Source organism: Prorops nasuta, unplaced genomic scaffold, assembly GCF_024137725.1.
Source record: "Prorops nasuta isolate Cenicafe-Biocafe unplaced genomic scaffold, Cenicafe_Pnas_1.2 PNAS00016, whole genome shotgun sequence".
Classification (NCBI taxonomy): Eukaryota; Metazoa; Arthropoda; class Insecta; order Hymenoptera; family Bethylidae; genus Prorops; species Prorops nasuta.
Window position 1 is genome coordinate 5,319,214 of NW_027116813.1, and position 13,632 is coordinate 5,332,845.

The window sequence follows — 13,632 nt, forward strand, 5'->3', positions numbered from 1 at the left end:
GAGGGTATATGCGCACTGAGAAATGTATATTATATGAAATATATGTATGAATCAACAATCTAGAATATATGTATATTTTAAACTTAAATGCATTCTTTTTACTTCAACGCGCAACCTGATCCGTAAAACATTTATATTACTGAAGTGTTTCGGAGACTGATTATTTGAAGGACTCTCCATCTAAGATTTTTCATTAGTTTCACGCTGATCATTTAAACGGAAAGAACTACGATATCGCTTCTAAATAGAGTTTTAAATAGTCAGGATGAATATCGTCAGTGGGTACGTGATTGTCGTGATTACATTAAAAAATTGAGAGTTGCTAGCCACAATGCACGTATAGGGGCAAGGCAGAAAATTTTTACGGAAATTGCTCAGATACAGTACCTATTAATCAGAGCAGCAAGAGAATAAAATTATTCTTCAAATCACGCTCTTAAGAATCCCGATTTAAGAACTCAGCATGATTATAGCGAGTGGGTTTGCAAGTGTCGTTATTATATTCTAAATTTGAGAGAATCCAACCGGAATGCAACTCCAGATGCTGTACAGAAAAATCTTGCAGAAATAAAATGTATTCGAAAGTTACTTCTCCATGCGGCGAAAAATAAAAATTCAATTGGAGCGGGCATTAATGCGGAAAAGCTTATTTGGAAAGATCTTGATTCATCATTTAAAAGTCGAATGTGTAGTGGTATGATAGTAAACACTAATTATATCGAACCACATGAATTTCTATTGGCAGCATCAGAAATGCTGCAATCCTACATGAACAAAGTATTCAGTAAAGTAAGCGCTGTTAAGATAAATATGGTATTCAACGGACAATTTATTTGCAAGGAAATTAGTGATATCAAACATATTTCCACAAAAAATGTGATTTTATTCAAGACTGATACTTTTAGTGATTGGTATAAAACAAACGTCATAGATAAAATTTTAACAAAATTAGGTGAATTTCAAGAGCGTGATAGTGGGTGGGCTTTGGAAAAAATATTAAATTTAATTGTGAATATTAATCACTATAATCCACTACATGCAGGCTGTGGAATCGACCTTCCAAAATATATTAAGAACAAACATGCAGTGATAAACATACAGAGTGATGATAATACATGTTTTGCATGGGCTGTAATGGCTGCACTCTATCCGACTATTTCAACTAATAACCCACAACGACAATCTTCATACCCCCATTTTAAATCTGTTTTCAACGTCAGAAGTATAACATTTCCAACCACATTAAGGCAGATACCTAAATTTGAAGAAGATAATGATGTGTCAATTAATGTTTTCACCATGGTGGATAAGCAGGAAGGGCAGGAGAATAAAATTATTGCACCTCTTCAACTCACAAAATGTGAGAAATCGAGACATGCGAATCTTCTTCTTCTCGAACATCAAGGTGCAGCACATTTCTTATGTATCACGAATCTTTCTCGCTTGCTAAAGAAACAACTGACTCGAAAAAAACAATCTCATCTTATTTGTAGTCGGTATGTTATACTGTTTATATTTTAATATAATTTTATTTAATGTTTATATACTAATATGATTTTTCTCTTAGATGTTTACACTATTTCTTCAATGAGGATAAACTTCAATCTCATAAACGTGATTGCAGTCAGCTCAATATAAACGTCCGTATACTGCTACCTGAAGAGGACCGTTGGGTGTCCTTTAAAAATGACAAGAACAATGAGAGGACCCCATTCGTCGTATATGCAGCCATTGAATGTATATTAGAGAAAGCGAATGAAACGAGCGGTAATAGTAGTATTTATCAAAAACATTTACCCTTTAGTGTAGGATATTATTTTAAAAGCGTTCGTGATTCATCGCTCTCAACCTATAAATCATATCGTGGACTCGAGTGTATAGAATGGTTTGTGCGAGAACTCGATAAAATTGCTAGCATAGCGAGCGAAAAACTAAAGACTGTAGTGCCTATGAGAACGCTAAGTATTAGCGAAAATTTTCGTCATAACAATGATCCCGACTGTCATATATGTAAAAAGCCATTTCTTCCAAATCAAATACGTGTTCGCGATCATGATCATTTAACAGGTAAATATAGAGGACCCTCTCACAACAATTGTAATTTAAACTATAAAGATTCGCACGTTATTCCAGTCATTTTTCATAATTTATCTAATTACGATGCACATTTCATCTTCAATGCGATCGATAACATGTATGAGGGTTCAGTATACCTGCTACCTGTACATAAGGAAAAGTATATTTCATTTACAAAATACATACGGAAATATAATATTCAGTTTAGATTTATTGATTCATTTAATTTCTAGCATCAAGTTTAGACAAATTGAGCTCATACTTGGAGAGATCCCAATTGAAATCTTAGAGTCAGAATTTTCGAATTTAAATACGGAACAATTTAATCTACTAACAAGAAAAGGTATTTTTCCTTATGATTACGTAGATAATCTGAATCGTCTGGAAGAAAATGCTTTACCGCCTCGCGAGTTATTCTATAATAAATTAACTGACAGTGATATTAGTGAAGAGGTATATAATCATGCTAAGGAGGTATGGATCAATTTTCAAATACAAACACTTGGGGAGTACATAGATCTCTATTTAAAAACTGACGTATTATTATTGACAGACGTTTTTGAAAATTATCGCGATAGCTGCATGGAAAATAATAATTTGGATCCTGCACATTATTTTACACTCCCAGGCTTCACTTGGGATGCAATGCTTAAATATACTGGAATAAAATTGGAACTTTTCACTGATGTTGAAATGTTGCTTTTCGTAGAGCGCGAAATACGTGGCGGTTTGAGTCAGTACTCTCACCGCCATGAAAAAGCGAACAATCGGTATATGAATGATTATGACTCAACGAAACCAAGAAAATATTTAATGTACTATGATGTAAATAATCTATACGGATGGGCAATGTGTCAAGCTCTACCTACTCATGGATTTCGCTGGATTGAAGATACTATCAACTCTGATATCTCAAGCATACCTATAGATTCATCCGAGGGTTTTATTTTAGAGGTAGACTTGGAGTATCCAAGCGTACTTCATGATAATCACTCTGACTTGACATTTTGTACAATACGTGAGGCTCCGCCCGAAGCACGACAGAAGAAGCTACTTGCACCTGTCGAAAATAAGGAGCGTTTTGATATACATTATCGGGCTTTACAATAATGTATTCGTCATGGATTGGTACTGAAACGTATCCATCGCGGATTAAGATTCCAGCAATCGGCATGACTAAACAAATATATAGACTTAAACACACGTTGGCGAGCTGCATCTAAAAATGAGTTTGAGAAAAATCTTTTCAAACTAATGAACAATGTAGTGTTCGGTAATACGATGGAAAATGTAAGAAATAGAGTTGATGTGAGGCTTGTTAGTAAGTGGGAAGGAACATATGGAGCAGAAGCATTGATATCCCAACCAAACTCTCACAGTAGCGCCATATTCAACGAAAATTTGGTTGCGACAGAATAAAAAAAATTAACGGCGAAATTTGATAAACCTATATATGTAGGTATGAGTATTCTAGATATTTCAAAAACATCTTTATACGAATTGCATTATGAATATATGCTTCCAACGTTTGGTAGTAAATGTAGAGCATTGTATACTGATACAGATAGTTTGATATACAGTATCGAATGCGATGACATTTACACGAACATGAGAGAAAATCTTTCAAGATTCGATACTAGTGATTATTCGCCTGTTAACCAGTATAATTTACCTCTAGTAAAAAAAAAGTGCCTGGTTTGATGAAAGATAAGAATAACGGGAGAATTATGACTGAGTTTATTGAACTGAGATCGAAAATGTATACATTTAAAATACAAGATAAAAATTTTAAAAAAGCTAAGGGCGTTAAGAGTTGCGTTATCGCTAGAAAAATAACGTTTGAAGATTATAGAGACTGCTTACAAAGTTTTACTGTTCATATTCATAATCAAAATTTAATTCGTTCAAAATTGCATAATGTTTATTCAATTGTACAGCAAAAAATTTCTCTCAGTCCACATGATGATAAGCGCTATATTGTACAAGGTACTGTATCAACTCTACCATGGGGCCATTATAGGATAAATGAAATAGAATTAAGTGAAGTAGATTTAAATAAAGATTAAATAATTGCTTCTTTATTAATAAATTGTATGTTGCAAAATATTGTTTTTTTTATCCATGAATTATGTGTATTATCGAATCCTAACCAGTTCACAAAGACTTTGTCGCCCTTCTTACGTAATACCTTCTCAAATAGATATACATTAGGATTAACAGTTTTTAAAAGTTCATATTCGTAGAATCCGCCATATATATCCGTACCACTAGAATCCCTTAGTAAATATGTAACAGGATTTGTTTTCTGCACTTTTATAATTTCAAATATTTCAGTTGTCCAGTTTGGTGTGTAGCCCTTTGCAAATACATTCTTATATTTACTGATTCATACAAAATCATCGACTTTGAACTTGGCACGACCAACGATCTTTATATTACTGAATACTGTTGCTAAGAGCTTATTAGCATGTTCAGGTTTCACATCGACTGGACGAAATCCTATAGTATGATGTTTTCTTGAATTGTATTCGTCAACCAGCTGTTGTAGCATAGCTCTCCACTTGTAATTTCCATTCAACGTAAATCCTTCCACATTTCGGTCTTCAACGTTCGATTCCAACGCTCGACTATGGTTGCTTTCAATACACTGTATGTCGAGTAATGATTTATTCCATGCTTTTTCATAAGCGATTGGAAATCATTATTACAAAATTCCTTGCCATTGTTGGTCTGTAGATTTTTCGGACATCTCCCGCTCTTCAGGATTTTCAGCAATGCAGCTGTCACTTCCTTGCCTGACTTGGTTTTCAAGGCTATTGCCCAGCCATATTTCGACAATGCATCAATAACTGTGAGAATGTAGTGGTAGCCTGCGTCTGCATAGTTTCTCATATCTACCAGATCTGCTTGCCAGAGGTCATCGAAGCCTCGTATTATTACACGTCTACGTAAATAATTCCGTCTGGCAGGCACATGCAACTCCTCTGCCAATTGCTTCTTCTCCTTTCTACTCATCACTATTCCACTACGTGTTCTGTTTACAGCAGGTCATCAAGCACTGGCGGTAGTATAAGTTTCTTCAGGGCATAATTTATATCGTCTTCTCTATTCTACTCATTTGCAAAATCTTTTTTTGCGAGCTGACTAGAGAAATATTCTACAACAATTTTCAATCCAGCAATCATATCATTTCGTAATTCCTTGTGTTTTCGATCCAATTTATAATCATTATGATCGACTTTATCTATCAATTTATCGATTCTTGTACCAATTTCATCAATTTCATCGATTTTTTTCATTAGAGTGGTAAATTTTTCCTCAAGAATTTCACATTTTAATACATATTCATTCAGCTTCACACTATATTCATTCATTTCTTTTGTAAAGCTATCACGCAGAGGTGTCAAATTAATCATCAGAACACTGATATTCACCGCACTTGTCTCATCAGTAACATCAGATCCCAAGTTTGAAATTATTTTCGTCTTGGTATTAAATGCATTCTTATATTTATCAAACTTTAACGTATCATCATCAATTTTGTGGAAATAATTTCTCACTTTACCAGTATTGAAACCAGCTCCAAATTTATTTATCGTCATAGTGAAGTAGCACTTTGAACTGAGAAAATCTTGAAACTGCAATCTATTTTATAAGATGATACCTTCTTCATGGAGCTCCTCAATTATTGACTGTATATCATTATGGTGATTCGTATGACCAGCAGCAGATGATGCAATTAAAAGTTGTAATCGCTCGACCAGTTCGTTTGCATCGTTCCAATGTACATAGCTCACTGGATTATTATTAACACGCATATATCCCTTGCCTTGTACAAGTTTTATCTTCGATGGAAATGATTCACTAATTATTTTCTTCCATTTATGGCCCTTATTCCCACGAAGCTTTCCTGTACTAATGTTATCTGCTCTGTGCACATTAGTTTGAGAAAGAATACTATTATATGTATCTAAATCATCTTTAGTATAGTCTTCAGGTTCTTTCATGAAGATCAATTCAAATAGACCTTTCGTGCCAGGATAATATTCCTTATCGATAATAATAAAATTACTGTAATCATCAACTTTAAAAGCACATTTCGCAAGCCACATTTTATTCGTCACTTTATCTAACTTAACTTCAAAATTACTGTCAATTTTATCCTTAGCATTATTCGTCAACAACTCTATATATTTGTGTTTTCGAAATAATAATTGTACATATATATTGATTGCTAGTACTATTAATGCTGTAGAGGGATAGGAGAATAAGTACTCTTCAGTTTCAATGAATTATACCTTTTAATTACAGCGCATAAAAAAACCCCTCATTGAGAGGAAAAAAGCAGAAAATAATGCCACAGTACCTTGTTTTCTTACAATTTGGACAATTATCACAATTCGCAATGAGCAAAAACTGAGGAACAGCCTCCTTATTTTTCAGTAACAAACCAGATAACACCCAGCAGTCCGCTCGCTAGCTTGCCTGAACTCGCAGTGTCGGGCGAGTTCCCTTTCCTCCTCTTTACTCCCCTACAGCTATCCCATCTAGCGACAAGTTTTAGAGACTTAAGTCGAGTCCAAAGGCCCTGAACGACCGAGCGCGAGACTCCAACCCAACACTAGCGACAATTTGGATGGAATTGAACCACACTTTATCGTAGTTCGATTAGCACCTTTTACAGCCTCAATGGATGTATGCACAGGTAATTCTATTTGTTTCGCTAAATCTTGCGTGCTATATTCATTATTCTTCTTCACCTTCTCCTCCTCCTCCTCCTCCTCCTCCTCCTCCTCCTCCTCTTCATCTTCCAGAGAAAGGTACTGTGTTTCGTGCGACTGTGAATATTCCTGCTCATCATCCGATGAATGACTTTGAACGTTAATTCTAGAGCTGCCTATGAAATCTTTCCGCTATGGAGTCGATGTGGGATAAGACTTGTTTCGTTTCATCGGAATTATGAAAGATTCCTCGTGTGAGGCAGATCTCTTTATAGGTTCCATTTCCATCTCATGTTTCGGTGCAACGAAAATTTCTTGATTATTTTCGGTGAGCTTCTTTAATTGTTCAACTATTGGTTTAAAAGTTTCATTTAAACTGTCTTCCATCATTACTCTGTCTGATTTGAGTGCGCGATATTTTTAACGAATTACTTCACTTGCCTCAGCAATCTTCTTTAGAAGCTTTTTCTCCTTCATTTTGTAAAGCTATTCTCTATTCAATATATAGACTTGTTCAACGTTCAAGGTTAAACTAACATTTTTGACCATTAACATCACTCTTTAATTACAGCATATTTATTGAAACCCTTTCGATATCGTCCATTTTGCATTGCCCTTTTTTTTATCAATTACTAAAAATCCATAATCACGCGTCCAACAATTTGAACACAATTCAAAAAATTTTTCAATCGCCATATCTGTATTTGCATGTTCGTTATATATATATGTTTTAGGTTAGTTCCATCTTGTTTAAAAATAATTAAAAAATTTGCATTATCACGTATTAGATGTTTTGGTATCCTTGCATAAATCTGACAAAGATAAAAGCAATCAATCTTAGAATGTCTAACCATGGAGAAGTAGTCTCTTATATTGTCTTGTTAGTCGGTTGCAACATCATCAAATATGAAAATTGAATTTGGCAGTGCTTCAGCTACTTTTATAACCTCGCTATTATTAGAAAATTGGAAATAATTAATTTCTTCATTGTCCGATAATAGTCGCTCCAAGTATCGATATTTTGGTTGCTGCAACGATTTTGAATAAACGTATAGGTTTTCAAATCTCACACCCTGAGGGCTTTCTATAATGCTCAACAATACATTTGTTCTTCCACAATTTGAAGGGCCACAAACTATACAGCGTATGGTTGAAGGGAGTAGAGGTCCGCGACGTCTCATACATTTATCGGTTGTTCGGAAATCTATATTAGAAACACGAATACCGAGCGGCTGCTTTACGAAGTCCATGACTGAAAACTCTGTGGTCATACAACCTATTTATAGGAATCAAATGAATTGTTTGATCAGTTCTCATCAAGCCGTTATTAGTGTTAGATGTGTCAAGTTTGGAAGAATTAACCGCTGAGCTGTTTGAATACATACCGAAAATTTTACTTTTAAAGTACTTTCCGCGTAGTATTCAAGAGGTTTGGAATAAATTGCCTGAACACATTCGCGCAGATCCTGAAGTACAACAATATCGCTGGTGTTTTAAACATCATAATCTACCTAATACAGATCACATTGATGGACCGCCCCCTTCAATAAAAGATTGCTGGGCTTGTCAGCAAACTCTGTGCGAGAAACAGAAAGAAAGTTCCACATGGTAAGCTACGTTTGTGGAACTTTTTTCAATAAAATACTGAATAAATTACCATTCGAAGTACACATACCTGGCTACAATTATTGCGGACCAGGTACTCGACTTCGAGAACGGTTAGCACGTGGTGATCCGGGTATAAATCCTCTAGACGAAGCCTGCCGTGAACACGATATCGCATATTCAATATATAAGGATCTGCTACCACGTCACAAGGCAGATAAAATTCTTGCACAGCGTGCACGAAAGCGTATCACTGCTAGTGACTCATCTTTACGTGAACGAGCAGCTGCAGCAGCAGTCTGGGCATCCATGAATGTAAAACGAAAACTTGGCTTAGGCCTACAAGTGCATGGAAGAAGCATGAAGAAAAGAAAATTTCGTGTACCGAAGAAATGAGGAGGTTTATTGAGGAAAAAGCAATTTACTCACACAAAAAAACGGGGGGGGGTTTATTGCCTCTGCTCCCACTATTGAGTGCAGTGGGCGCATTAGCTGGGGGCGCACCAGGTATAACAAAAGCTGTAAACGATGCGAAAGCATCCAAGAGACAATTGGAAGAGATACAGCGTCACAATCGTTTAATAGAAGGCAGGCGTGGCATGGTTTATACCTATCCCCTTACGGGCGAAAGGGAGAGGGTTTGAAAAGGAGGAAAAAAACCTCGCAAAAAAATAAGCAACCTTCCGAAATCTGGAGCTACTTGTAATATTCAGTTATTACATGCATGTCAGGATATACCACATTTTCGAGGAGTCTTTATGCGCACATCTCTACCACAAACCGTACTATGCAATGAGTGTGCAATCGTGAATCTTGACGAAGAAAAAGGTTCCGGTACACATTGGGTTGCCTACGTTAAACGTAATAATTACGTAAAGTATTTCGATTCCTTCGGAAATTTGAAACCTCCAATTGAACTTTTAGATTATTTTGGTCCTTCTGCTATAATCTACTACAACCACGATCAATATCAATCGTATGATACAAGCATATGCGGTCAGTTGTGTGTCAAGTTTCTACGTGAACAATGTCTTTAACGGTTACGCTGTCTGACCGCGAGTCCATATTAGAGGCAGATTTTTTCCCACCGATCAATCTTCGGGAGGAGCAATATGAACTTGGTCTCGTAGACTTTCAGAGCTTCAATTCAATCGCTAATGTTGATGAGTCGAACAATAAGTTTTACTACGATACCGAAGATCTGACTATACCTACAGGTTGTTATGAGTTAAGTGCTATAAATGATCTTTTGCGTACATTGATGCATGAGGCGGATAATGAAGATGTTATTATTCTACGTGCTAATAATAATATGTTGAAAAGTGAAATAAAGTGTAAATAGCTGATTGATTTTAAAAAACCTATTAATATAGGCTCTTTATTGGGTTTTTCGTCAGATCGAATTATTCAGCCGAACACTCGAGCCGAATAGGACCAGCCCGTAAACGTTACAAGGGTCAATATTTTACGAATTGAATGTAATATTACTGCTGGTGCATATACAAACGGCAAACCTCAACATGTTATACATGAATTTTTTCCAAGCGTCCCACCTGGCTATAAAATCTCAGAAACACCGAAAAACGTCATTTACTTGCCAGTCATTGTTTAAGTAATTGACCGTCTTACCTTGCGCATTCTCTATCAGGAAAACCGTCTAGTAAATTTCGGTGGGGAAGAAATTACAATTCGGTTACACATTAGAAAATGCTAATTTACAAGTATACTTATAAATCACCGATACCATATGAGCCTATCATCAGTCCAACAGTTGCACCAGGACCAGATACATTGGGTGGGGATTACGTTAGAAGACCGCTAACAAGAAAAAGTATAGCCTTTCTTCAATCACTGCGTTTCAAGGTCAGAAATAAAGATGGACCTGTTCGACGTAACCGCACAACCTGTGTACGACAATCGCATTACTAAAATCGAAATACATGCTTACAATCCGTATGCAAATGCATCATTGGGAAATAGTGACGAAATTCGAATTCCAATACAACAGCAAGATTTAATTCTTCTACCATGTGAGAGTTACCTATACATAGAGGGAAAATTAATCGAGGGTACTCGTATTTCAACTGTAACAGCTGAAGATACTGTGGTACTTGACTGCAATTCCATGGCATTCTTGTTCGATGAAATTCGCTATGAATTGAATGGTATTGAGATTGACCCCAGTAAGAATGTGGGTATTACTAGTTCCATGAAGATTCTCATTTCCCTGACTGGGGAGGAGAGTACGAGTCTACGCCATTCAGGATGGTTTCTATCAGATTATAAGCCTATGAAATATTTCAATTTTTGCGTACCACTGAAAATGCTGTTGGGTTTTTGTGAAGACTATAGAAGAGTCATAATAAATACACGTCATGAGCTCGTTCTCATTGGAGCGCGTAATTATACGAATTCGATATACTCTTCAACGAAAATCACCGACTCCAAAATTGATGTTCAAGAAGTGCAATGGACAATTCCTCATATATCATTGAATGAATACACAAAACTTCAATTTCTACGTATTATCGACCAAAACAAAAGCCTCACCATGACTTTTCGATCCTGGGAACTCTACGAATACCCGCTTCTACCAGAAACACAGAGGCATACGTGGGCTGTAAAAGCTGCAACACTATTGGAGAAGCCTCGATACGTAATTATAGCATTTAGAAGAAATAAGAAGAATACACAGCATATGAAGGTGCTTGACTTCGATGATAGTTTTGTTCGTGATATTAAAGTCTATCTTAATTCTGCATTTTATCCGTATGATCGACTCGATACTGATACTGAAAAATCACGATTTTCTGTACTATATGTTATGTATGTTAAATTTATCCCCAATCTTATTATGCTGGAGAAAAACCATCGAAACCAATGCTTAATTACAAAAATTTCTTAGAATATGGCCCTCTCTTTGTCATTGATTATTCGCATCAAAACGAATCTGTTAAATCTGGCACGGTTGACGTTAAAATAGAGATCGATTGTTCTAAAAATATTGCAAGTAATACTACTGCGTATTGTTTAATTATACATGATAAAATTGTTGAATATAACCCGCTTACAAGTATTGTTAGAAATGTAAGTTAATCGCTAATAGACTATAGTTAAGCTTATCATTATAATGAAGGAAAAAAATAATAAATAAGATATAATAATCATTTATTTGTGTTTAAATCATTCCTTACAAATGTTTTCTAAATTAATCTTTTGAAATTTAACTAACAATTGCAAATGTCATATTATTGTAATTTCCACCATGATACGTGAATTTTAATATTTGATTTGAAGCTGAATCTTGAAAATTCTTAAATTGTTCTGGTTTTTCCAGTAATGCCATCATCCTCGCAGGCTAGAAGTACCTTTCCTTCGTAACCAGCTTTGCTATTATTCTCTCTCCATATTTGGTTTTAATTTTCGATAATTCAGTTATTCGGTATGACCCCCCAATCTCCAAAGTATTCAGTCTTATAAAAGTTTTTGCTTCTACAGTTGCGAGTTCATTAATCTTAGTTAAATCCATTTCTATAATAAAATAAAAAATTAATCTTAGTTAAATCTATTTCTATAATAAAATATTATTAAGAAAAGAGAATAACATAAAAAGAAAAAAATAATTCTTATCTTCTAAAGATTTTCTACGACAATTACGTGATAGTAAAAAAATATTCTGTCTGCAACGTGACACTGGTATTTTGCACTGCTTGAAGCTTCAATACTGCTATTACACCAGAATAAAATATTCGGACTGCAGCGTTACAGACTTGAACTTTCGACTGCTTCACGCTTCTAATCGAGACTGAAAGAAATTTCCTAATTGCTAGCGTGGGTGACTTTGAATAATATCGTAGGAAGGGATAAGATATATACACTTATTGGAAAATGAGAGTAGGGGAAGTGTTGCAGGCGAACGAAATTTGTAATAGGTTACTCTCTCATGATTGTAGATTTCAAAAAGAAGTCATTATTTTTAACGTGTTGATACATGTAGTCTTTAGATCAAGTAGTTGTTAATTAAAACAAATAAATCTATTTAATTATATAAACGTTCCTTAGATAAAGTGACATCAGTCTAGAATATAAACTTTTTATTGTTTAAAAGTGAGTCGTGAGATACACGTTCTTCAGATCAAATAACTGTCATCTAAAACAAATATATTTAATTCTCTCAAACGTGCCATAACACGTACTAGATGGTAAAGATAGTCACGTTCCTCAGATAAAGTAATGACAGTTTAAAATATAAACTTTTCATTACTTAGAAACAAGTCGTGAGATATACGTTCATTATTACTTGGGTGGGGAATTCGCATGTCCAAGTCCCATCAGATGGCGTTTCCGGAGTGGTTTAAACATATAATAAGGTGACGTGGATTGTGGTGGCAAATTCAAACATGTATTATGTGATTGTAAAATCGATAGTAAAAATTAATAAACAAACAAAATGGCAAATGCAATTTTAGAGATTTTTGAATTGATCAAATATATTAACGGTGGCAGTCGACCGTTTGAAGAAGGATCTAAAATCTTAAATTTTATGTTGCGTTGTTAGTTTTGTCAGTTGCCAGTTTCGTCTGCTTATTATATGTTTCATAGCTTCGATAAGTTGCCGCCAGAGGTGACACTTTTGCTTGGACATGCGAATACTAGCTTCTTATGGACGTATCCTGAGTGCAGCTTAAAATTTACGAGCGCATCAATGACTTCTTGAAAATCTTACTTCACACTGTGACTCTGTTTAGCATGTGGGTTCATTTGTCTGGTCTGCTTGTGAGATAAGTCTTGAAAAAAAAATAGCTAGAGGCTGAATGATTTGTCTGGTCTGCTTGAGGGAGGAAAAGTCACGAAAAAATAGCTAGAGGCTGGTTGAGTGGATAAAATATGGTCAGAAAGTATCGAGCGCATCAATAGCTTCTTGACAATCTTACTTCACACTGTGATTCTGTTTAGCACGTGGGCTCATTTGTATGGTCTGTTTGTGAGAAAAGTCGAAAAAAATAGCTAGGGGCTGGTTGAGAGGGTAAAATATGGTCAGAAGGTATCGGGCCAGTTTTAGAGTGCCCTGGGAAAGCTCACAGGAGGAACATTGGGTGGTCCCTAGAATTTCACTCCCCATTGTTTCGCAAAAGGAAAAATAATGTCTGTTAACTATGTGACATGTAGAGCATGCTTGCAGGACGATGTAAGGAATAATCTATTCACTTCTAATATGCTTACAGTAATT

General features: G+C 35.4%; 1 protein-coding gene across 1 annotated transcript; it reads left to right on the forward strand.

The window, feature by feature from the left end:
• Positions 1 to 10,109: 10,109 nt before the first annotated feature.
• LOC136779317 (uncharacterized) lies at positions 10,110 to 12,331 on the forward strand. The gene is made up of 7 exons (XM_066736850.1): positions 10,110 to 10,208; positions 10,411 to 10,645; positions 10,748 to 10,924; positions 11,000 to 11,134; positions 11,266 to 11,412; positions 12,042 to 12,163; positions 12,260 to 12,331. The coding sequence occupies exons 1-7, from the start codon at positions 10,110 to 10,112 to the stop codon at positions 12,329 to 12,331; spliced, it is 987 nt and encodes a 328-aa protein (XP_066592947.1).
• The last annotated feature ends 1,301 nt before the right edge of the window (positions 12,332 to 13,632 follow it).